Source organism: Periplaneta americana, chromosome 16 (genome assembly GCF_040183065.1).
Source record: "Periplaneta americana isolate PAMFEO1 chromosome 16, P.americana_PAMFEO1_priV1, whole genome shotgun sequence".
Taxonomy (NCBI): Eukaryota; Metazoa; Arthropoda; class Insecta; order Blattodea; family Blattidae; genus Periplaneta; species Periplaneta americana.
The window spans coordinates 151,951,259-151,978,176 of record NC_091132.1 but is presented as its reverse complement, the minus strand read 5'-3'; the positions used below and the strand labels follow the sequence as shown (position 1 = coordinate 151,978,176).

Below are 26,918 nucleotides of genomic sequence, written 5' to 3'. Positions count from 1 at the left end.
TAGCTTGCCAGATTTAGGCCCTAAAGAGAATGCATTTACAAGTACGTCGGAAAAAATCTCTAATTTTATGTCAAACTGTTCCCTCTGTACAATTATTCCAGGAATATTTGTAGTAGCGCAGTGTTCAATCTTAATGCACTTCGGAAGTATAGCGCTAGTGTTTAGAACGCCTGCATCACTAAAGATACGTAGATACAAGAAAACAGTAAACAAACACATACGGTCAAGCTGACATACATTTATCATTCTTCCTCCATATTTATTTTTGGACAAAAAGTAGGCCATTTCTCGTTCACGTGAAAGTATATTTCTGTTACACCTTGTCATTCAGTAAAGAAAGTGGTAGTGATAAAAGAGAGACAAAAGAGGTTGTGTTTTACGCAGACTACGCACAATTGATATTCAGAGTTTACGAGTTATTTTTCCTTTTTTAATATTCCAGCGTTCTTCCTCTTCTAACTGACAAAAAGCTGAGTCTTAAGTCCTTCTACGAAGCGAAAACGGTCGTGTAACTCGCCGTAACTCGGAACCAGCAAATATTTTGAGTAGCAATAACTTTCAAAAGTAATATCCATTCCCTTTAAACGTTGCTCTCACTATGACCATCCATCGAACGTGAAAAACAAAAAAGTTTCTCGCTTACCAACTTTTGAAGGTGTAAAGGTCTATTTTGAACAGATCACTTCGAAGTTACTTTTTTTTTCTCTTCGTTTCCAAACAATATTTTTTGATTTCGAACTTTTTCTATGCTTTCCTCAAACATTAACCTATGAATCTTTAAATTACAGCGTGATTGATTGACTAACTGAGGACCTACAATATAATAAATACTTAATTCAGCGGAAAACTGATTTCTCCCTCTCTCTGGCTCTGGTATCGCCGTCTCACTCTCTCACGAGACGTCACACGCTTGCACAAGCCATCTAAGGCCTATTACAACGCCGCAGCGATCTCTGATTGGCTCTCCTCATATGCGGGAGATATTCTACAGACAATAAAACTGTTATAAGATAGGACCACCAATCTTGTTTATTTTAGCTTTTTTTCCTCATTGATTTACAGGATTCAAAGGAAAAACAGCTACAACGTGGATGGTGATAATAATAATGATCAGAAAATGAACTTCGAGTTCATCTACTTCGCACGAAAAACTGTGTGTATTGTATTATATTGTATCTATATTTTCAATGGCATTCGTACATCACTTCACAGCTGGAATGTGGAACATGTCAAAAAAGCTTAATCGTGGAATATATAGTCCTACAGAAGTGTTTTACAATGCAGTCTTATAGTACAACAGAAAGGTTTGGTATCAATACTTAATAGAATACAGAAATATTCATGTAGTGTTGTTGAATGTCATGAATTCACCTACAGAATAGGAGTAGTGAGAAATCAGACACTTATTTAATTTGGCCCTAAATAATTTTATGGTTTGAGTTTGATTTTTTTATATCCATTGAGCCGAGCTCGACGGATCAGTGGATCATCTCGTCTGCTACATCACCGATAGAGTTCGCATTGCTGGGAAACCGTCCACAGCGCCATCTTTTCCTTTCTATTTTGATATTTAAATTCCTATTGGCCGGCTAGGGTTTCAAACAATTGACGGAGAGAGAACCGAGCAACGAGCACAGAATACAATAGAGTAGACACTAGCATCTTAATACCATTGGACGGAGTGAAGCCGGTTTGATGGACCTGACGCCATCTTGTTGCTACCAAAACATTGCAAAATAGCTACGTTATAGAAGATCTTATGATAATAAGAATTCCATATGTCCCTAATTTCTTGTAGGACTCACACTTTCATGTTTGTTTCGTAATACAGAATCGTTATGCACGTATTTTTAGCAAAAATTACGAAACTGTCATCGATAAATCACATATATACAGGTTATTTAAATTGGCAGCTCTTCAAATTGCAGTATGGTATTTAATAGATAATCTGGAAGGTTAAACAAACAATAATGATAAAAAAGGAAAATAACAGTTTGACCTTATTTTGCTACTAGTCCATTAAAAATGCTACCCTATAATAATCACTTTTATAGGTTGATCCATTTGCTTCGATTTAATAATGAAACTTGCTTCTTAACGCAAATTATCATTCTCTTCCTTTTGCCAGTATTTCGTATAGATGTCCCGATTTTGTTTAGAGAAAAAATGGAATGCTCTTAACCATATAATATTTGATAGGCTCTTCGTTTATAGTATATAATTAGATTATAACGGCGAACAAAAGTGAAGTTTTATTACCAAGTGGGTCAAGTCAGTTCACGACCGAGTTAATGAAGCTACTAAGTCTGTAAAGCATAAGTCTGATTTCGTGATTATAAAAATTAATTACAATAATATTAATACACTATTTCTTTTTCTTCATCAAACGAATACGTGCATTCGGTTTAAGAGAAACTTCGGTACACCAGTTTTCTATAGCACTCGACACAAACTTCCAACATGGGTTGTTAGGTTAGCTTCGCTCGTAAATGCTAAGTCTGCAAAGCGTGTCTGATTTCGTGGTTATAAAAATTAATTACAATAATATCAATACACTAATCCTTTCTCTTAATCAAACAAATACGTGAACAATACGAATCTAACCGACTAACTTAGGCTAAATCATTCATTACCGTATCTAGCCTACCGGTAATAAGTACATTTCACACATGCATATTTACCCGTGAAAAGTTATTCCAGGAATTTTTTTGGAAACCTGTTTGTGCAGCCATACGCAGAACATGTAGGCATATTGAAATTAGTTAATTTATTAATTAAAACAACGATGCAACATCACAATCAACTGCCCATGTGCTAACCGGGAGCGCAATGTTTTGGTAGCATCATAATGGCGACTGTCCACAAAAGCGGCTTCACCTCCAAGCTGTTTATATCTACTCTATACATTCTGTGCTCGTTGGAACCGAGGTTTCGTTTTTACGTTTAGTACGAAAGCACTTTACTCAGGAGCTCACTCTCGACGTGGAAGGTCGTTTCGAGACCAAGTGGAATAGTTAACTTCACTTAGGAACTAACGCTCGACGCGGAAGGTTGTTTGGAGAACATGTCGAACAGTTAACTTTATTCAGGAATTCAGTCGTGATGTACAAGGTTGTATTTGGATTTATCATGGAGTAGTTAAGTCAAAATTACGAACTCGTTTTGGTACTTTGTTACATTTGCTTATGATACATTTGCTGAATTGTATATGGAGAGCATTCGCTAGTGATAATGTTTTGGTTCGTGTATGAGAGATTGCGTGAGGTTTTGTACTCGTCGCGAATTACGTCGTATTGGTGCATAGTATGTTACAGATTAGGCGAAGTGGCTTCGCGGTTTGATTTTGCGTGCGTATTAGGATACGCGGAAATTGTATAAATGCGTCGTATTGAAGTTCCAAGATAGCCTGGCGAATTGTGGTCATTAATGAAAGGTATTGGTTATATCGTAATAAAGTATGTAACGAAACTCCAGTCAAATTGCTTTCTTGATTGTTCTAGTACATTATATTCCAAATTGAGTATTACTTGCTACACAATTCGACTTATAATTCTGAGTATATTGAATTCCAGTTTGTTATATAAATGGGTACATGAATTCGGAGCTATTGTCGTTCTATATATATTTGTCTCTCTCTCTCGGGTATCAGGTTCATTGTGATAGTACAGAGATTTATAGTATGTGCAGATTGTAATTTAGAGTCAAGCTTTAGTTAATTATGTGCACATTGAGTATGTGTGTGTGATGTTTCACTTGGATTATTTTCTGTAACTCATTGAGTCAATGTGTTGAGTCTACTAGCTAGACTTTAGGTACAACTTTTAAAACCTAATTGGGCATTGAGTAAAAGTTTATGGAAATCGCTGGACATTGATGTTAAGTTTTATATGTAGGTTGAGATGTTGTGTGAATGATCCAGCGTGGAATATTTGTAGGTCATGAACTTAACATTTTGGAACTTGCCAATTAGATTGAATTGTGACTTTGAAAGCATATTGGCCGTTAACGATCGAAGTATCGAAGGTTCTGGACTTTATTTATTGTTGTGTTTGAGATCAGTTTAATATATCATTTCTCTTTATTTAATTTCACATATTCATGTTTTATTTCATCAACTCATTCATGTATTTGTTATTTATTATATGTTAATTATATTTGTTAACATAAATTCACACTGTTTATTCTGTAAGTCTTCCACTGCGCACATCCCAATAACCCAATGCTCCAACGACATCTGGCGAGTAACACCCCGGTAGCACCTCGGTATTAAAAGGAGGTTGTGTTAATACGCTTCACCATAGGGAGGTTATTAAAAATGTTTTCTGTCCTATAACGCACTCCTTTTTGATAGCACGATAGACTTGCCAATGGAGTATGAAAGTCATTTTTTACGCTCATTTATACTATGAACTGTAGAATTAGGTAAAAAGTTTTCACAATTGCATACAAGAAAGTTTATTAATGAAAATATATACTGAAAAGCCATGGGCATTATTTGTGTTTTTTTTTAAATGATCCTATACAAAGCCAAGAAATTTGGTTGTTGTTATTTTTATTAAGGATCTGTATTTAATTATTGTATTCAGTGAGTTAAAGGAATCAACAGTAACCCTCTCTTATCTGTAAGCATGGTAATAGCTTATCACTTATTGCTCCTTCCTCGCGCCGTTTCTCTTCCAGTTCTTCTCTGAGTTTACCAGATCTTCCTCTATACACTGTAATCAAAACGAACTGATTCAGAGGAAGCGAAGTTACATTGTCTAGACGTATAAGATTGTGAAGGGAATCAGGGAACGAAGATCAATACGATGGTGATGGTGATTTGGTAATTATAATAATATACAGGATGGAAAGTAAGGTAATACATTAATTGACAGGAGCTACAGATCTCATTATTTAGAGTAAGTTTTGTCAAATAAAACAAATAGGGATATTGAAATAATTACAAGTGTTTCGAAAGAGGTGACGGCAATTGCAAGATGTCTCAACGCTGCATAAGTAGTACCCCAGCGACTTGAAGGGTGAGTTAAGTTCAACTACCTTCCATCGTATACCTTGCAGCAGGTGAGGGAGAGGGCGACAGCAAAGAAAAAGTGTACTGAGCTTCGGTGCAATATTTCGCAAGCAAATCTTGGGATAAATCTTCGCACAAAAATGACCTACGTAAACTCTGGATAGGGACGTAACTGTTATTTGTTTAGTTTGTGAAATTTAATGTCAGAAAATGTAAATTAATAACCCGAATGAACAAAATAGCTCGTGTTCGGGCGCAGTTCAACAATGGATACAGAATTATCAATTTACAATGCAATACACTAACAATTCAATACTAAGTATGGTGTAATAATTTTAATGTAAGAAGAAATACGTACAGTAATAACCAGAAATAACGTGAAAATGAGGAAATTATGTCCAAAGTAGTGAAAACAATTCGGATTGAAGTTTCAGTTACAATTAATGAAAAAAACTGGTGTAACCTTGTGAACAAATTATAATTAACATTACAGTTTGTTGTTTTACGAATCAGAAATTCTGGGCGTTAATAATGAAATAAAGAGTAAACCACATTCCACTCACATCTTACAGGCACTGTTCAAAATGTCCACCATCAGCGTGCGTGGAGCTTTCACATCTTCTAGTCCAATTATGACGAACTCTGGCCAGTAGTCCTTCACTGTTCCGAATTTCTTCCGCTGCCTGTATCATGTTTAACTACTCACGATTTGTGAACTCTGGGATCTCGTAGTTTTGAAATAAATTAAACTGTATCGCTGTACGTCCACCTGTACACCAGTGCAATGCAAACATCACAGACTCAGATCAGTTGCTAGTACTACGAGACTACCGTCCTGACAGCGATGCCAGATTTTTAGACCTTCTGTACGTTACTCGACAATCAATGTTTCCAAAGTATCTTCAATCGATTAATTCGAAATCTTTGAATTTTCTAATTAAAATATTGCTGCAACGTGAACGTAACAAACGTTCTCTTCGTTGTTATACAAGAAATTAAACTGTATTTTAAACAGTATTCGTAAAATTCCCGATCTAAATGTCGGCATAAAAGTATTATTTCTTCAAAAACCTCGCTAAAACGAGCAAAATGGTATTAGACTCTTTTGTTCGTTATATTTTAAGGAATCATACCCTACAATTAATGTACTACCTTACCTTCCACCCCGTATATTTGAAATAAGAGCACCTGTCACACATTACAATGTAATAAAACTAAAAAATTGTACTTAACGGTGTAACATAATTACTGACTGTATCTCAAGGAATCATTCTGGTAAATGTAACCATGGTAACAGTTCATCACTTACTATTTTGCATTGTAGCCGGTACTCGTACTCTATCAGATCCATTTCGAGATTTTTCATCTTTTTTTTCTATAAACTGTAACAAAAACAAACTGTTTCAGCGGAAGCTCAGCGTGGTGATAGTTTGAGTAGAACCGCAAGATTTCACGAAGACAACGTGACAATTATCATAATGATGATGCTGATGATTACGCAGTGTTAAAAGCACTAAGAACACAACCACAAGTACGCATTGAATGACTGAGAATCAGAAATGCCTCTGATAAGTGTAATCATGGTAACAGCTCATCACTTACTGCTTCCTCCTTTAGCCACAACTTTTTTTCCTCCTCGTGTTCCAGTGTCAACTGCTTCACTTTTTCGTTCTGTAAGTGTAACAAAGGCAGTTTCAGATTAGCTCTAAGTCAACTACATTCCACTTTGACAGAAAGAAGTTTCAGATTATAAAATAGATCAGAATAAAGCAATAAAGAAATGAAAGTAAGACTATTATAAAAATGTGTATATAGATTAACAGTAGTGATAAACATAGTGATGACATTTTTTGAAACAGCAGCGATAAATAAATTAATGTCGCTAGTAGTAACAGTAGCGATAAATAAAGTAATATCAGTAGTAGTAATACTAGCGATACTTCTAGTAACGTCAGTAGCACAACAGTAGCGATAAGGGCATTAATGTATGTAGTAGTTACAGTAGCACTACAAGTAACATAAGTAGTATAGTAGCCTAGTTGTAACACTTTTAAGTTAATTCTACTATTTGTAACACTGATATTAGAACTGTCAGTAGTCATAATGATAGTAGTAGTAACACTGGTAATAGTACTAGTATATTATTGATAGCAGTAGTGGTGGTATTACACAATTCCATCGATTTAGTAGAATGCGTTTGAGTCTAAAGAAAGCAGAAATCAGTACAACGTGGTCTGTTGTTGTGACGAGAATCCAAGCCTCCACAAAGCGGTAAGGCATCAAGTCACAAACACGTTTATGTCTGAGCATTTCCAACAAAGTAAATGTTACTCAACGCCTTGAAAACTCACAAATGTTAAGGATATTGCGAAAAGATTAACGTAATATTTAATTTTTATCTTTTTCTTTATTAATTCTTTTGTTCATTCATTCTTTCAGCCATTCAGTCACAAGCCACAAAATCATAGTTTTACAGGATAGCATTTTAAAACTTTGGAGTGATGCTAAAATCAGAATAGTCTTATATGAGTTTCAAGGTCTTTAAGGCATATTCTCTTATATTTTCTGAAGTATTTTACAGAAGCAATTATTGCTTTATTATTTACAGTATTTAATTATTATGAAAAAATATTACAAGCATGTAGGTAATTTTAGAAATGGCTTATGACTTTGTCTCCAGAAATATTAAATTTATTACCTTTTTACAGGTTTGTAAGTTCATTTTAATCATATAACATAAGACCAAAGTACAAACGTATTCCAGGTGGCCCGGATTTAAGTTCCGGTTGGGGCAAGTTACTTGGTTGAGGTTTTTCCAGGGTTTTCCCTCAACCCAATACGAGCAAATGCGGGGTAACTTTCGGTGCTGGACCACGGACTCATTTCACCGGCATTATCACCTTCATTTCATTCAGACGCTAAATAACCTGAGATGTTGGTACAGCGTGGTAAAATAACCCAATAAAAAAAACGTATCAAACGTATTACAAAATGTTTTATCAGTCTTTCTTAATCAACATCAATCTCCAAATCATTCTTGTTGTCACCCTCTAGTGCATGAAAGAAAGGCTGATTTACTATTGGAATGTAATCCATAAGTGACAGTGCATCCTGTAGTTCCTTTTTATTTATTTTCAAGGCTTCTTGTATTTGTCAGACAAATTGAACGGTATTTAAGGAGTTATATAAGTTATGCCTTTCTACGAATAGGAACTTCAGCATCTTTATTATTTTCATGAATGTACAAATGAGCGAGCTGAAAATTATTATGATTATTCTCTTCAAGCTTGAAGCTGACGGCGTACAAAAATCGAAAAGGTTTATTATTGTAAACAGTCCTTTTCAATATGTCAGGCTGCAAACTTTCCACATCCCTGAAATCTTCTCTTTGCATCATAATGACAATGAAAGTTACATACATTGACAGATGATTTGATTAACATCAGCCCAGTCATTCGGATCATAAATGCCTCTGCTTGTTCGTGCATGTTTTTCTTCCGAAATTACGGCTGCTGTGTACTCTGATATGACACACTTGAGGGAACCAATAGGAAACATATTTAAATCTTCTGCATTCTACTAGTGCTCTCTCCAGGGCTACAATCGTACAATTTTTGTTCTGTCCCTTACAGTTATCAGTTATTTTATGAGATGTTCAGATTTGAGATAAGCTATCTGCAATTTTTTTCAATAAGCAACTCCCCACCTCGTCTCCTCTTCTTCCAGCCTGGTTTTCACTCCAGAGAAACATATACTCTACGTAGACCTGTGGAACAGTCGTGTATCCCTAAGTTGTATGTCCAAATATTTCTGAAATAAAAAACTGCACTTAACTTTGGGGCAGGTAATGTCTGTGGCAGTTCATTGCAATGGCATGAATTTTATTCTTTTTCTTACCAATTTCAGAAAGATCTTTTATTATTGTTTGACCCGTTTATCCTGTGCATGATGAAGATTTCTGACTGTTTCTATTGCTGTTATTTCAGTCACAGGCCTTTGTGTTTGTCTATCATCGTTCAACTGTTTCTGAACATTATTATATTTGCCACATGTATCAATGTGAGATATTTCGAACTCAATATTAAATTTTGGGTCAAAAATTTCTCGGAACTTCTTTCCTTCATTTTTTGCTGTAGTAGAAGAAGTCAATGCATTAATCATAGATTTTGGTGCCATCTAAAAAAAAATGCTTCATATAGAATCACAAGCCACATGCACTATTGCAACTAAAAATATATTAGTATACGGTCTTATAATCACTCTAAAATGAAAAGAAATAATTAATTTTTAATTAGTTTTGTATATTTCATATTCCACAATAAGTAACACTATCTATATCAGAATTAATAAGGGAAACACTATGTTAGACAAGGTTATGCTTGAACTTTAGTCATATTATTATTCCATTACCTGTTCATTTTCTGAGTCTGATTCAATTCAAATTCAGCGGAGAATTCACTAGTGCCATTAGTGGATAAATCACTTTCCAATTTATCAGTTTTTACTTCAGAATTACCACATACTACGGATTGAAAATCAAGCTCCTTGCTCACGGAAGCTATACCTATTGGTGACTTGTGATTATGTCTCAGGAAAAATATGAAGCCAAAGAGTGAAAGAGAAAACAACACCTTCTTATATTTCTCAATACGTCTACCGGATTGCAGAAAATTACGCAGTTTTGGAGCCATCTATAGGTAGAGAATAGAATTATAGCAACATCTTGATTTCCATCGAAGTGTGGCTTGTGACTATCTCTGACGCAACGCCTCATATATATATATATATATATATATATATATATATATATATATATATATATATATATATATATATATTTCTAGAAAAGAAAGTTAATTTCTATTAACGTTGTATCAAATTCCCTTTTTATAATAAATTAACTATTCTTAAATACTTATCCCCGTACGATCGATTTTTTATAATAAATTAACTATTCTTAAATACTTATCCCCGTACGATCGATTTTTTAATGTCCATAATCATTCTTCCTTGGATTATACCCTTTGGTTAATAGACGTTCACAAATTGGATTGGACTGTTCAATGCTACTCTACACCTCGCTTGTACGACCTCTTTTAACTTATGCAGCGCCAGTGTGGGGGACTGCAAATAAGACACACATGCATCGCCTACAAGTTCTCCAGAACAAGTTCCTGCATACTGCAACAAATGCCCCCTGGTTTGTAAGAAATCAACAACTGCATCAAGAATTGGGAATTCTTCCACTAGAACAGTACATTCATTCAATGTCAAAATCTTTCTTCAACAAACTTCCTGGTGTTCCTGGAGCTGTGACATATAACATTGGAGCAAGATCTTGTCAGCCATCTCGACTTAAAAGGAAACTCCCTCAAGACATCCTTTTTAGTGATACTGACGACTCTTCATAATTTAACACAGAAAACCATCATATTTTTGTTCACATAATTCACAAAAATGTTCAATTAATTAATTTAAATTAATTAGAGGAGCCTTTAGAGCCAACCTCAACATGATATTCTGGAAATTCTGCATGTGATATTCCATAATTTAACAGTGGTCTGTATAGCAAGTTTGCTGGTCGACCAATATTAAACATAAAAAAATTCTTCCTTGGCTTTCTTACTCTAGCCCCCAGTGGTAAGCAACCTTCTTTGCTAGAATACCTCCAAAATATATTTATAACCCATAAACTGCAGAGGCGCCCGAGATCAAAATGGGCTATGTGACTTTTGTTTAGAAAATGAGTTATTGACATCATTGGCAAGCTTGGGTTGAAAACTTTACACAGTGAAAGGTTTAGTTTCAAAATGATTTATTTCAGATGTGTAAAATGCATAGAAAAAATCAGTACATAAAACAGATATAGGAAATTTTTGCACTTTTCTTAAAATTCATTTTGGGTAACATAGCCCATTTTGTACGAATTAACAATTTACTATGGTTAAGCTGTATTAATAATATATATTATTATTATCATTACTATTATCATTATTATTAGTCTTTATTATTATTATTATTATTATTATTATTATTATTATTATTATTATTACACAGTAGTTACTCAAGCAATAATAATAGTAATAATCTACGTAAAATGTTATTCAAGCAAGAATAAACAAGAGTTGGTATTGCAAAAGAAACTACAATATAATGCAATAATTGTCAACAAGTATAATAAAATAAATATACAAGCCTTAATCAGTGAGATGCGCACTCCTTGAGATAACTCTGCGTACTATGGTTTGTATACCACTTCTCTACCTAAAGATGAAGCCTGCCGATTGCAGGAGACTTTCAGATTGTAGGCCTAGATGGTATATAAGTAGGCGAACATTGACTTTCTACTAAATCGACGGAGCATGTAACAGTACCATTAACAGTGACAATAATAGTGATAGTAGTATTATTAACATTGTTATTTGTAGTAGCAGCACTTGTAATGCTAGTGGTAGGAGTGTGAAAACTGAAATTAAGTTTGCTACCCAACTGCAGTTCGTCGCAATGTGCATTGTGACAGTTTGTATCAATCATTACTCAGTAATTTGTAACTATGGCAACAGTTAACACTTACTGCTGTCGTCTGGCGTTCCGCTTGCAGATCCTCTGCCATCTTCTTCAGTTCTGCTCTCAGAAATCGAAGTTCTTCCCCTTTACTCTATAATTAAAAACAAATCTGGTTCAGACGCAGCTCAGGATGTGTGATAACTTGACTAGAAACATGATTTCCATTATTATTATTATTATTATTATTATTATTATTATTATTATTATTATTTGATATGGGAATGTGCTAACCACAGAAATATGTAGTAACTGAATGGAGCTTCGTAAGCCTTCTCGTAACTGTAACCAAGGTAACAGCTCATTACTTACTTCTTCCAGCTGGCGCCTCATCCTTCGTTCGGCCTCCAATTCTTCTCTAAGGTGTGCCAGCTGTTCGTCGTAACTCTGTGTGAAAAATAATTATCGGTTACAGAAAGCTCAATTAGGTGACGTTTACTTGAAACAGCGGATTTCATGAAGTAAACAAACTGATTGTTCGGTATAAAATACATCATCATGAATACAGGAACAGCTACAAACGTTAAATAATTAGATAGAGATTTCCAAATGAGGCAACTCATCCTGCCTGTTCTAAGATGTTAAAAGAAAGTTGTGATCAGTTCTAAAATAAACTGGCCATCTGCAGGAATATCTGGATTTTCATGATAAGCTCATACGAAACGGGTCACAGATCAACTACCATAGCCTATCAGTTATAATCCGGATTTTGATGATTGGACCGTGGACCTTATACCCCACCAGTACGTAATTTCGATTTTCATGGTAAACTCTAAACTAAATGGGCCATATATCATCTACAACAAAGTTTCCAAATTAGGGGTAGTGATATCACTAGCAGTACAAATGACGGTGGTAGGCTTAGTTGCAACAGCACGTAGTCTGAAAACATAACAATGTTTCCTAAAGTGCCTCCGGTTGACTGAAGATTTTTCATCCTTTTCTAGAGTTAAAGATAATGTCTTAGGGTCTTAAATCTACAAAAATAAATAAAGCTTTATTGGTATTTCTATTACACTCGCAACTGTATTATTATTATCACAGATTTACACTCAGCATGTCCTAAATTTTGTGTAGGAATAAATGACAAATTCACACTGTCGGATTCTTCGTAAAGTAACTGTGCAATCGGCGTTCATAGTAAGTGAGCCAGTTATATTTCGCTTTCTATGTATACAGGAAATGAAAAATTGTAAGTCATGATAAAGTGCTTATTAAATTTAACATTCTTCAGAGATGTGTTGTTTGCGCTTCTTCCATTGCTGGTGAAATTAATTGAATGTCCAAACGTTCTGCTACAACTGCTATAAGCAAGGACCAGTACTCTTGTTTCTTTTAGCTTTTTTCTTCCTCATTGACTCACAGGGAAAATAACTACAACGACGACGATGAAAATAATGATCGGAAAATTAACTTGGACTTCAATACTTCGCAAGAAAAACTGTGTGTTCAATGAGTGAAAGAAATCAACAGAAACCCTCTCTTAAATGCAACCATGGTAACAGCTTATCACTTACCGCTTCCTGCTGGCGCCGCTTCTCTTCCAGTTCATCTCTGAGATTTACCAGATCTTCTTCTATACACTGTAATCAAACCGAAATGATTCAGAGGAAGTTAAGTTACATTGTCTAGAAGCATAAGATTGTAAAAAGAAACAAGGGAACAATGATGATTACGACAGAGATAGTGATGGTTATTTTGGTAATTATGATAATGTATATTTTAAATAAGAGCACCTCTGTCACACATTACTGAGCAATAAAACTGATTATACTTAACTGTGTAACATAATTACTGGCTGGATCTCAAGGAACCACTATAGTAAATGTAACCATGGCAACATTTCATCACTTACTATTTTGCATTGCAGCCGATACTCGTACTCTATCAAATCATTTTCCAGCCTTTCTAGCTTTCTTTCTTTAAACTGTAACAAAATAAACTGCTTCAGCTAAAGCTCAGCATGATGATAGTTTGAATAGAAGCACAAGATTTACTGAAGGAAAAGTTACAACTATCATAATGATGATGCTGATGATTATGAGTGTTAGAAGCACCAATACCACAACCACAACTACGCATTGAATGAATGGGTCTCAGGAATGCCTCTGATAAAATATGTAACCATGGTAACAGCTCATCACTTACTGCTTCCTCCTGGAGCCACATCTTCTTCTCCTTCTCGTGTTCCTGTGTCAGCTGTTGGATTTTTTTCGTCCTGTAACTGTAACAAAGGCAGATTGAGACTAGCTGTCAGTCAGCTAGGTTCCAGTTTGACAGAAATAAATCTCTGATTACGAACTAATAGGAAATAAGGCGCAAAATAAACAACTGCAATGAAACATACCTGTAGCAACAACTTTTTCTCCTCCTCGTGTTCTTGTGTCAGTTGCTGGATTTTTGCGTCCTGTAACTGTAACAAAGGCAGGTTCAGACTAGCTGTCACTCAGCTAGGTTACAGTTTGACAGATTATGAACTAATAGGAAATAAGATACATAATAAACAACTGCAAGGAAACCAACCTGTAGCAACAACTTTTTCCCCTCCTCGTGTTCCTGTGTCAGCTGCTTGACTTTTTCGTCCTGTAACTTTAACAAAGGCAGTTTTAGACTATCTCTCAGTCAGTTGGGTTTCAGTTTGAAAGAAATAAGTGTTTGATTATAAACTAATAATGAATAACACACACAACTGAAAAGAAAATTACTATAAAATCGTATGACCTGTACGAAAAATGTATAGTGGGTGAACTTTCAACTTTTGAAAATATGGACCACTACTGGATGAAACATCGATGTCTTCCCATACCACAAACGTACGGGGAAAAAGTGGACCTACTTAAAAGTTTGAAATAAACTAAATAATTTAATACGCCACTCTATAAAAGAAGAGAGACACGATGTGACCATTGGCAAAGTTATATACTTATTAGGTAACAGTTCCGTATATTATTCAACGCTGCATACTGAATAATTAGCAAAGCAACATCTTTAGCACGACTTGTGGCTTGTGGACAATCCAAAACCCTGACCTTCATCCTTCTTAGCGCGAGTCCATATGAAGGCCTATTGTTATAAATAAAATGTATTTAACGGGTATGTCAGTCATAACTACCTCATAAAATACTGGAAAAACTACAAAGTTATTAAAATATCATCGCTTGGTCCAGGGCGCACCGGACTTTGGTGCGAGATTAATTATTTTAATATGTTTCTTAATTCAAATTGTGTTTAAATAAATACAATATCATCATGTTTGTCCAAGGAAAGGGTCAAATTCGACCTGGTACTTACGAAGAAAGAGTCATTGAAAAAAAAAAAACTTGCTAATAAGTGAACATAAAGTGATACGTGTGTGTATAAACAGTGTATGTTAAACAGTGATGTTTATGGACGTTGTAAAAATAGTTTGTTGAATGTATTGTAAAGTAATAGTAATATAATAAATTGAACTATCTAAGTAGTTCTTACAGACTTTTCCATTGCGCTGTACAATACATACCCAAAGAATACAATCCCAATTATCTAACCTTTTGCTTTATATTTTGTCTCTGTTTGGCTATATTTTAATCGGTTAGTGTAAAACACATCGTCTCTTTTATCTTTCTGTTGGCTCCGGTAAGAATTTTCAGTAGAATATGATGTAAGGAATAAAACGGTAAATGTTTTATTTTAACCCTTCTCTGGGCAACCTACTCTTGTAACGTTGATGGGCAAGGAGGGTCCGTTGGACCCACATGCCATTTTAATACATTGACAGCAGAAAATCATTTTATTGTACACAATATTAATCTCCTTTAATAATTATATTATTATAGTGACCAAAGTATCCATGATAATATACATAAATTATATAATTTTAGTACTTTTTTCATGAGATAAAAGAAACATGTTTAGTGTATGTTCTACAATTTTTTTTTACTTTCGTCGTAAAACTCGCACACATTTACACAAATTTTAGATTTTCTCTTTTCTAGCACACACACACACACTCCCACACGTCATTACTCTCACACACTCACACGTCATCACTCTCACACGTTATCACTCACACTCTCACATCATCACTCTCACACGTCATTACTCTCACACACTCACACATCATCACTCTCACACGCTCACATCATCATCTCACACTCACGTCATCACTCTCACACGTTATCACTCACACTCTCACATCATCACTCTCACTTCATTACTCTCACACACTCACACATCATCACTCACACGCTCACACGTTATCACTCACACGCTCACATCATCACTCTCATACTCACACCTCATCACTCTCACACGTCATTACTCTTACACGTCATCACTCTCACACTCACGTCATTACTCTCACACACTCACACATCACTCACATGCTCACACGTTGTCACTTACACTCTCACATCATTATTCTCACACTCACACGTCATCACTCTTACACGTCATCACTCTTACACTCACACGTCATCACTCATCATCATTCTTACAGTTTTTACACACACGGGTCACTTCACTGTACTCATTACACACATAATGGACACAATTGTCACAGCTCTGTTTTTGTTTGCGACTTTTTTCATACTGGCACATATGACACCATTTAGTGCTCTCCTGTGGTTGCGGCGCAATTGATGGAGAGGCCTACTAGCTCTTGGCCTGAAAGGAGCAATGGTCATTACAGTTTTTTCTGAAGTCCTACTCTAGGTGTTCTTTCAATTTGAGGTTGGATGAGACTTTCAGCAACAGCTACAAGGAAGAACCTCCTATTGTTCTGTTTTCCAAGATTCCACGAAGGATGAAGGCTAATTCACACAACAAATGCAGTAATTCCACATACATCTAAAAGATTCATAAAAATGGAAATGGCCAGCGATTTGTATATCTCTTGCACGCATATGCATTCACTAATGATCGAGTGTGTCAATATCTCCTTTTGTGCTATTACAGTGAAAAATAATTTAAGATTTCTTTTCTTCTTCCGAAATAGCTTGTGTGTGGTGCATTGCAGAAAGAACAACTGCCTTATTTGGTTTTGGTACATTGAAACCAATGTTACATATTTTGTAAATCCGAAGATGGATGAACACTCTCGCCGTCTTTTATTTGGCTGAAATTCAGGACAGATGAATATACATATTTTTTGTGTACTGTTCCAACTAAGGTGAGACCATTACTGAGGAGAATCTCAGCGAGTTCTCTTGTTGTTTTGTCATCAAAGCAAGTAAAAGTTAGCAAATATTTGAATCTCTTGAGACCCATGGTTGTTCTAAATACTGGAACAAAATACAAGCTGCTCCACGGAATGTCATAATTAGTGGAATTTGCTTTGAGGTGTCCTGCAGTTACTAGTAGACCGAAAAATGGCCGCAATTCAGTATCGTTACAACACTTCCATGGGTGTGCAACATTTCTTTCTAAATACAGCCGCTCAGCCTCTTGATTATTTACCTATGTCACTTATAACTGAATCACTATAAAAATTGAAGGCATCAATAGATTTCCCAAGTGAAAGAGTGACTTTATTTATTGACGCTTTGATAATATTTTGAGCCCCTAGCTCGGCCTGTCGGAAAAGGCTGAGAGTTCCACGTGGTGCCATCTTTACCAAAGAAATTAGCAGTTTGAACGAATGCTTCCCCCCATATCCTAGTTCTAGACGGTCGACACTAACCTCTTGTGGATCACATTGGTGATAACTGCTTTTCTCATTGATTGATAGATCCTCATCATCAGGGGTTTCAGGGTCATATTGTGGCTCTAAATGATGATTACTAACTTCTGATGCTTCATTCTGATGATCAGATTTGCTATTATCGGCGTTATCGTCTGGCTCGTAGCTAGAATCGTCTTTTCTTAGGTCAGGTTCTCTAAGCAAATCCTGAATAGATTCTTCACACAAGTACTTACGCTGAGTCTGTCAGAATATTTGACCTAATTACAACTCTTCAGTATAACAGCATAACTAAGATGCATTCAAATATACTGTAACATCTAAAGACCGTACCTTTGTTTCTTTGAATTTCTTCGGCTTTTCCATAATAATTACACCCATATTAAAATAAAGTAAAGGTGACAGATTCAGTCACTCTTTCTATTATAAACAACACCGTATTAAGGCTAGCATAACTTCACACTGACTTAATTATATTTATTATAATGCATAATTGGTCCATTTTTTAAAAATGTCATTGTTGTTGAGCTTCGAAAATAATTTTGCCAACATTCCATTGTCGTCAGATTATCACTGAATGGTTTGAAAGAGTGAAACCTCGTTACAAATTGAGAAAAACCAATAAAATATACTATGGTCCAATAGACCCTGCATGCCCGATTAAGACTTTAAAGAAGTAAAAGTGTTCTAGAAAATTTGTGCGAAATACTACAATATTTCCCTTCTCCTTATATATACAAAAACACAGAAATTAACAAAGTCATGAAATTTCAAGTAGGTAGAAATTATAGCTTTAACTTTATTCATAAAAATAGTAGTGCCAGGGCACGACGGACCCTGGTTGCCCGGAGAAGGGTTAAATGGGGTTAGTTTTGAATATCGATGAGGGTGGGAGGGAATACTTTCTGCACAGTTTAACATTTTCGTCACCAGGTGCGCTGCTAAATCCATGGAATAATTACTCTTTTCGCTACTTAGTGCGCTGCTAGATGTAATAACGCCCGTCCCACAAACAGATGCCAGCAAGGTCAATTTCTACAACAGCGCCTCTAGTATGCGTTACAGGAAACTCAGTAAGTTTCGCACAAAGAGTTTGTTATATATACAAACTCTTTGGTTTCGCATCCTATTATATATTCATCCATGTTACTGCACTCATCTACAAACTGCTGCATGCCTAGATACTTTGGCCTATTAGCTTCAGAATATCACGGTCACATGGTTAGGTTAGATTCGTTTCTATGTATAGATGGATAGTCACAAACAGATCTAAATTCTTATTTCGTACGCGTATATTTAACTATGTTTATTGACTACCTTATAAATACCGAACAATTTTTCTTATGTTCGGAGCAGAGATGCCTTTCTGTTTTCTCGCAAACATAACATTGTCCTACAACACGTTTTAATGGCAGCTTGACACCTCATCGTGAAATAAATACGCTAGATGACTGAAAAAAAAAAATTAAAATTCAAGAGAACACGAAATGAATTATTCCATATCAACTTTAAATAATATTTATGTTAGAAAAATAAGATGAACAACTTCTGATTATAAAAATACGGGAGACGTGATCACGATCAATTCAGAGCAATTTTTTTGTGGTGTGAAGCCAGAATTCGTTGATGCAATAGTTTGTATTAAAAACATAAAACTATGTATTTAATTATACCTTTGATTGAGGTTCTGACTGATATGTACATCTATTATCAAGCAGTACATCTCACTTGACCAGTGGCGGCTCGTGATAAAATATTATGTGTGTTCACAATTTTGTGTTCCAAAATCGAAGAGAATTTCAAATCGTACGTTTTTAGCTTAATATGAAATGTCATGATTCCAATGCTTCACTGTCGAAAAAACCGTATATAAATTCAAAACAACATATAATAATAATAATAATAATAATAATAATAATAATAATAATAATAATAATAATAATAATAATAATAATAATAATGAAACCTAGTCCTTTTATTTCCAATTTTTCCTGGAAAGCCAGTTTACCCAGTTCTTTACTCTTCAAAATTACTTGAACAGAGTTCATTGTTTACGTTTGTTAAAAATTAATACATAAAACAATTTACAAAAGCGTGTGTTCAGTAACATACAGTACTTTGATTCACAACACACTGATACACTATAGCCTATACCAGTACTGTAATCCAATTCGCATAGATTGATTACTATAAATACATGCCAGTAAATATTATTCTTAAATAATATACACCACCATAAGATATTTAAATTCATACCACCATCACATTCAGCCAGCACGTCTTTGAAAGCCAAACTATGCTATATGCCGACACTGAAGTATAGTAATTAACAAGCTACACTCTCGTAGCAGCACTGTACACACATCAACATAAAGTAAACGTTCCGACAGTGAGATGCTGACACCTGCAGGCTAAAATACAGACTTATTAAATTTTCTCCTCGAGATATAGCAGTAAACGATAGATATCGATGCACCTGATATCTGTAAGATAGATTCACTGTTCACTTAATGCTTTGTGCTCTTGACGAGTCATAAGCGGCCAGCGAAAGACAATTTTCTCCCGCGCATGCGTGAAATTTCTGTAACCTTCCTGAAAAGAGCACTGCTTGTACGTGAACGGATGTTGCCAGGTTTACATATGAAGTTTATGCAAGATTATGCGGGAAGTTTAAAATACTCGATCCTGATATTATACATCCCCACTACGCCAATACGGTATTAAATAATAAAACTAGTCGTGCATTAATGGAAACAAGGTGTTCACGTGCTCTTATTGACACACCGCCACTGCACTTGACGATATATGTCTGAGGAAGAACAATTGTTTGTATGCATCTGAAGTCTGATTAGTGTATTATGTTGCTAGACAACAATGTATGCAATGGAGGGGGACAGGAACTGGCCAACTTACTCCATTATCTCCTGGCTTAGTTGACACATGGTTGATGCCTTATGGTGTCACAAGTGAGGTTCCAACTTGTCTATTTAATTATTGTATGCTAAAAATATGAGTGAGGCCTCAAGATTCAGTACAACAATCTTTAAAATATGCATGATCCTTAGCTTCAGTCAGCTTATATTTGTCAACAGGCTGCAGCAAAATATTTACTTTCTTATCTTGCTGTGCAAATTGAAAAAAGAATTCTTCACAGACATAGGACTACTTGCACACAGTTACATCAAATATTACACGCAGTGTTTCCCAAAGTGAGGGACGCGACATACCGTGAGTCGTGTAAAGAGCTGAGGGGGTCACGAGATGATTTACAAAAAAAAAAAAAAAAAAAAACACGACTTACTGATATACATATATAAACATAAACATATAAAACGTTGAACATAAAAATAAAAAAGTTCCCGCAGTTATAAAGTAAAAAAATAATTATGTTATAAATGTGTCTGCTCTACAGAATATATCTTCTCAAATCTGAACTCTATATTCAAAAGCTATTACCATTTTCAATTTTTGTCTTTTGTTTTGGTGACAATCAGACACTAAGAACTTATCTGTCTTGCAAATGTTATAAAGAATTCAGAAATGCTTTTGCAAACTCGAGGTATTCTTGCATTCGTTTCATCCAAAATTAGTCAAACAATACGGAAAACAATTCACAACTTTGTAACCCTTCGTGCATATATGCCTATCTATGTTCTCCGTGTTGTTTATCTAGCCTTGTTTCAATCAGTCATTCAATACGGATTAATAGGATGGGGTGGAATGACAAAGACTATCTTAACTCCATTAATATTACTACAAAAACGTATCATAAATATTTGTCTGCATAAACCACTTGATTATCCAACACAATTTATTTATTCTGAATTCCAAGTACTAAAAATTGAGCAAATATATAAACATACATTACTAACTTATTTAAAAAAAAATCGAATGAATTTTATAACTGAAAAACATATACATAACACCAGAAGAAATGTCCCAACTCTTTTGGCAGAATACAAATGCCGCACTACAGCTGGATTAAGACACAGTAGGAATTATGGACCAAGACTATACAATTCAGTATTGAAAAATAATCCAGACCTAAGCAATTTACATATTCTTAAGTTTAAAAATAAAGTGAAAATGTTTGTATGATACTTGATAAATTTTATTATAATTTTTTTAAGTGTTACTAGCATTATATGGTACTAACTTTTATTGTATTTATCTGATGCATGTAACCTATAAGATAAAACATTGTAATAAATATAAATAGATCATTTTCTTAATTAATAACAGTGTACAGTATATCTCTAATAAATGATTCCTTAGCATCGCCACAGATACACTTGATTGTACTTGTCACTATATCTTGTCACTAGAAAGTTATTGAAATTTATATTTTCCCCGCCATTCATAAAATATTTTGATATGATACCTCTTGCACATAAGGAGAGATCTATAACTGAAACTCGATTAATATATTTCAGTGTTATTTGCATTTATCCTGGTAATAATGAACAGTTTGACTCGTAGACATTTTGTTTTTACATCATTAACTTCCAACTTCCCATGAATGTACGAGAAGATTCGAAGAGAACGGTAGTTACGTAGACTTTCGGCTCCCCCTACTACCATTAATGCACAACACAATGTCAATACGGCGGTTGCTATCGTCTGCGATACAACGAACTTTTCTGTTGATTTTCGAGTTTGGCATTTTTTCCGGTTATTATACGCTTATTTAAGTTGTGTTAACTCTCGCTAGTGGTTTTATATTTTATTTTATCCGTCTTAGTATTTATTTTATTATTGTAAATAAATTTGTTTTATCACTTTACTTACTTATTTGCTTACTTACTTACAAATGGCTTTTAAGGAACCCGAAGGTTCATTGCCGCCCTCACATAAGCCGGCCATCGGTCCCTATCCTGTGCAAGATTAATCCAGTCTCTATCATCATATTCCACCTCCCTCAAATCCATTTTAATATTATCTTCCCAGCAACGTCTCGGCCTCCCTAAAGGTCTTTTTCCCTCCGGTCTCCCAACTAACACTCTATATGCATTTCTGGATTCGCCCATACGTTCTACATGCCCTGCCCATCGCAAACGTCTGGATTTAATGTTCCTAATTATGTCAGGTGAAGAATACAATGCGTGCAGTTCTGCGTTGTGTAACTTTCTCCATTCTCCTGTAACTTCATCCCCAAATAGTTTCCTAAGCACCTTGTTCTCAAACACCCTTAACCTATGTTCCTCTCTCACAGTGAGAGTCCAAGTTTCACAACCATACAGAACAACCGGTAATATAACTGTTTTATAAATTCTAACTTTCAGATTTTTTGACAGCAGACTAGATGATAAAAGCTTCTCAACATAATAATAAAACGCATTTCCCCGTACTTATTCTGCGTTTAATTTCCTCCCGAGCGTCACTTATATGTGTTACTGTCGCTCCAAGATATTTGAATTTTTCCAACCCTTCGAAGGATAAATCTCCAATTTTTATATTTCCATTTCGTACAATATTTTGGTCACGAGACATAATCATATACTTTGTCTTTTCGGGATTTACTTCCAAACCGATCGCTTTACTTGCTTCAAGTAAAATTTCCGTGTTTTCCCTAATTGTTTGTGGATTTTCTCCTAATATATTCACGCCATCCGCATAGACAAGAAGCTGATGTAACCCGTTCAATTCCAAACCCTGCCTGTTATCCTGAACTTTTCTAATGGCATATTCTAAAGCGAAGTTAAAAAGTAAAGGTGATAGTGCATGTCCCTGCTTTAGCCCGCAGTGAATTGGAAAAGCATCAGATAGAAACTGACCTATACGAACTCTGCTGTGTGTTTCACTGAGACACATTTTAATTAATCGAACTAGTTTCTTGGGAATACCAAATTCAATAAGAATATCATATAATACTTCCCTCTTAACCGAGTCATATGCCTTTTTAAAATCTATGAATAACTGATGTACTGTACCCTTATACTCCCATTTTTTCTCCATTATCTGTCGAATAGAAAAAATCTGATCAATAGTCGATCTATTACGCCTAAAACCACACTGATGATCCCCAATAATTTCATCTACGTACGGAGATAATCTTCTCAAAAGAATATTGGACAACATTTTGTACGACGTCAACAAAAGTGATATTCCTCGAAAGTTACCACAGTTGGTTTTGTCCTCCATCTTAAAATCAGGTACAATTATGGACTCCTTCCATTGTTCTGGTACAATTTCCTTTTCCCAAATAGCATGTACAAGTTTATAAATTTCGCTATATAATCCACTTCCACCCTCTTGTATTAATTCTGCTGGAATTTTATCGATACCTGGAGACTTGTACTTTTTCAGATTTTCTATCGCAATTTCGACATCTGAAAGCGTGGGTTCGGGTATAAATGGCCCAGCAGTTTGTATTTCAATTTCGTCCCGATCGTTTCTATTTGGCCTATGTACATTTACTAGTTGCGCAAAATAGTTTTTCCATCTGTTTAGGATTGATGGAGAGTCTGCAAGCAAGTCACTATTCTCATCCTTGATCACGTTTACCCTTGGCTGATATCCGTTCTTAAATTTCTTAATACCCTTATATAAATCTCGAATGTTTTTATTCTTACTATTTGTTTCTACCTCATTCAGTTTTTCCTTCAAGTAACCTCTCTTTTTATTCCTAAGTGTACGACTTGCTTCCTGTCTTTCATTGAAATAATTATCTCTCTCCTCCTCGACTGGATCCTGTAAGAATTTCAATTTTGCCTGTTTCCTTCTTTCTACTACCATGCAAAAATCTTCATCAAACCACGGTTTCTTTTTCTTAGTTTCATAATAACCTATGCTCTGCTCAGCTGCAATTTTGATACTATCTCTGATATTTTCCCACACGCTGTTAATATCTAATTCTTTCTCAACTTTCTGAAGTGGCAAACCTATTCGAAATTTCGACCTGATAATTTTGCTTAGTTTCCTCGTCCTTTAATTTCAAAATATTGAATTTAGTAATATATACTTGTTGCTCTACTCGCTTGGCTACTGATAGTATTTCTCTTAATTCTCGAATTACCAAATAATGGTCAGAATTACAGTCTGCACCCCTGAAAGTTCGAATATCTACTACACTAGTATGTATCCGTTTATCTATCAAGATGTAATCTATTTGGTTGTGTGTCAATCCATCTGGAGAAGTCCAAGTATATCTATGCATATCCTTATGGGGGAATGTTGTACTTTTGACAATTAAATTTTTCGATGTGGCAAAGTTGACTAATCTAATTCCATTGCCACTACTAGTTACGTGTAGGCTCTCTTTTCCAATAGTTGTTCTAAAAATATTCTCCAGTCCTACTTTAGCGTTGAAATCCCCCAATAAAGTTTTCATGTGATATCTAGGTAACTGATCAAAAGTATGTTCCAATTCCTCATAGAAGCTATCCTTTATATGGTCGTCTTTCTCTTCTGTAGGGGCGTGAGCATGTATAACTATGATGTCGCACCATCTACCCTTAAGTACTAAATATGATAACCTGTCACTGATAAATTCGACCTTTTTTACTGCTGATTTTATTCTTTTATGAACAAAGAATCCTGTTCCTAATTGGTGATTATTGTTTCCTTCCCCATAATATAACAAGTAATCTCCTATTTGTGATATGCCATTCCCATCTAACCTAACCTCTTGTACTCCCACGAAGTCTATTCTATATCTAGCTAGTTATTTTGCTACTAATGTTACCCCTCCTGTTCTATAAAGACTAGTTACGTTCCAAGTGCCAAATCTCAAAACCTTATTCCTTTGCTGTGGTCGTGCCAGAGAATCAGTCCTATTCCAAGGCTTATTGTAGGGATTCGTAACAAGCTGTTTTTTACGGTGATGGGTTGTTAGCCCTTCGCCCAACCCCCAAGCTGGAGGACAACCCCTTATCGGCTGTCCACGACTGCTTATTCAATATATTCACAGCTACCCTCCATATCTGGAGGCCGTCTCCTCTATCCGCAACCTGAGGACGCGCCATGCCATGGTGATAGGGACCCACAATACATGGTGTTTTATCACTATTATTATTATTATTATTATTATTATTATTATTATTATTATTATTATTATTATTAATGAATTATTTTGTATTAAAATCTTTGTATCATTTTGTCACGATTATTATATTATTATTATTATTATTATTATTATTATTATTATTATTATTGTTACTATTATTTATATCATCAGCATTATTATTTGAACCCTGTAAAATTTATGTAGACTACTGGACTGTACCCGAGCACGAGCATATGCTCATTTCGGGTATCTATTCATATGTATTCAATTCAAATGTAAATTGTAAATAAATTTGATATTTGAATTTGAATCCGACGATATTGAATTCTGAAAGCATTCATGACATGAAATTTTCTATTAAATGGTTTCATATGAGCTTCATTTTCGTATGACAAAGAGACAAATATTTAACAAGAAGAAGAATAGAATCTTGCCAGTTACATAGAATATGCTATATTTCAGACTATCAACATTTTTTTCATTATTATGGCCCAGAGTCACTCTATGCTAGATTTAAAATTGAAATGACTAAGTTTGCTTACTCGACCTGTACACAGAGATGGTGGAGAGGGCAATGTTTGGAGTGGTTCCTTCACTGCACACCGGGTTAAACTCCGAGGCATACCAGCTATTAACACGCAAAAGACGGCTAATACAGTGCGACGCTTAGCATCTAACTTCCGTAACGTCATTGTTTAACTGTTCATATAGCGGGAGTGTAGAGTATATTTGGAGGAATAAATGTATGAATATGCATAAGTTTTAGTTCACAGCTCAGTGTTTTCATAGTCACTAAAATTAAAAGGAAAATACATTCTCGGAGCTGAAATATTTTATGCTTCCAAAGTATCCTACTAATAGCTGCAAAGTGGCTTTGTGACTTGGTGGTTCTATTTTTGGAGGTGAGAGAAATGGGAGAAGCAGGAATTCCAGCCCGTCACGCTTTATCAGTTCCACATTGTTGTTAACCTATAGGATTATGAAGAAGAAGAAAAAGAAGAAGAAGAAATTGTTTTAACACAGCCAGAACTTACCTTGTGAATTAAAAATGACGTTATGTTAACACTCAGCGAAACGAAGAATGGTGCTACCAACAGTGACGAATTTCTTATCAATTCCGAACACAATTGTCCACAGACTTTGTACACGGAGAGAAAAGTGAAGAAGCTCGAATCAAAAACCAATTCGTTGAAAAGGAGAATGAGTATTCTGCTTCGGAGGAGTTATATAGTGCCTTATCTACTGATTATGAAATAGCCAGATAAAGCTGTCAGACAGCTTACCACAAGCATGGAAGAAGAGACAATACAAGTGGTGCTTGAAGACAGCAAATAGGAGAAACGATTATTATTATTATTATTATTATTATTATTATTATTATTATTATTATTATTATTATTATTACTACTACTATTATTAGTATTACTATTATCATTATTATTATTATTTATTATTATTATTAAATAAAGTTGGAATGTAGGTCTAACGATAAGATAATCCAATGGCTTTTATTTTAAAATAAATACTAATAAGATATCAGTTGAGACAAATCACGTGACTCGTACCACAATTCAAGAGCTTGTTATTGTGTTCAGAGATTGCACAACAATCCACTCACCGTATGATAAAGGTTCTGTCTTTCTTAATTTAACTCATTTCTATGAACACATTTTCCT

The 26,918-nt window shown here is 34.9% G+C and overlaps 1 protein-coding gene across 2 annotated transcripts; it reads right to left on the bottom strand.

The window, feature by feature from the left end:
- Positions 1-1,871: 1,871 nt before the first annotated feature.
- Positions 1,872-26,511, bottom strand: LOC138691350 (golgin subfamily A member 6-like protein 6). Of its 2 annotated transcripts, XM_069813244.1 has the most exons (11): positions 26,277-26,506; positions 14,102-14,167; positions 13,926-13,991; positions 13,727-13,802; positions 13,434-13,505; positions 13,096-13,161; positions 11,891-11,965; positions 11,589-11,672; positions 6,617-6,685; positions 6,324-6,396; positions 1,874-4,715 (listed from the first exon to the last, which is right to left on the bottom strand). In XM_069813244.1, exons 4-11 carry the CDS (start codon positions 13,745-13,747, stop codon positions 4,600-4,602), a joined length of 576 nt encoding a protein of 191 aa, XP_069669345.1. In that variant the 5' UTR covers positions 13,748-13,802; positions 13,926-13,991; positions 14,102-14,167; positions 26,277-26,506; the 3' UTR covers positions 1,874-4,599. The 2 variants fall into 2 exon arrangements, with proteins under 2 accessions (XP_069669346.1, XP_069669345.1); XM_069813245.1 differs by lacking the exon at positions 13,434-13,505 and having other exon boundaries at positions 1,872-4,715; positions 26,277-26,511.
- Positions 26,512-26,918: the final 407 nt, after the last annotated feature.

Bases quoted from the DNA above. Each gene is read 5' to 3' on its own strand.
- LOC138691350 (XM_069813244.1), bottom strand. From the start codon at position 13,747: ATGTGGCTCCAGGAGGAAGCA. The intron at 11,673-11,890 runs GTAAGTAATGAG...TTTTAATTATAG, and splicing joins TGAGGCGCCAGCTGGAAGAA to AGTAAAGGGGAAGAACTTCG. The intron at 6,686-11,588 runs GTAAGTGTTAAC...TTACACTTACAG, and splicing joins CGGAACGCCAGACGACAGCA to AACGAAAAAGTGAAGCAGTT.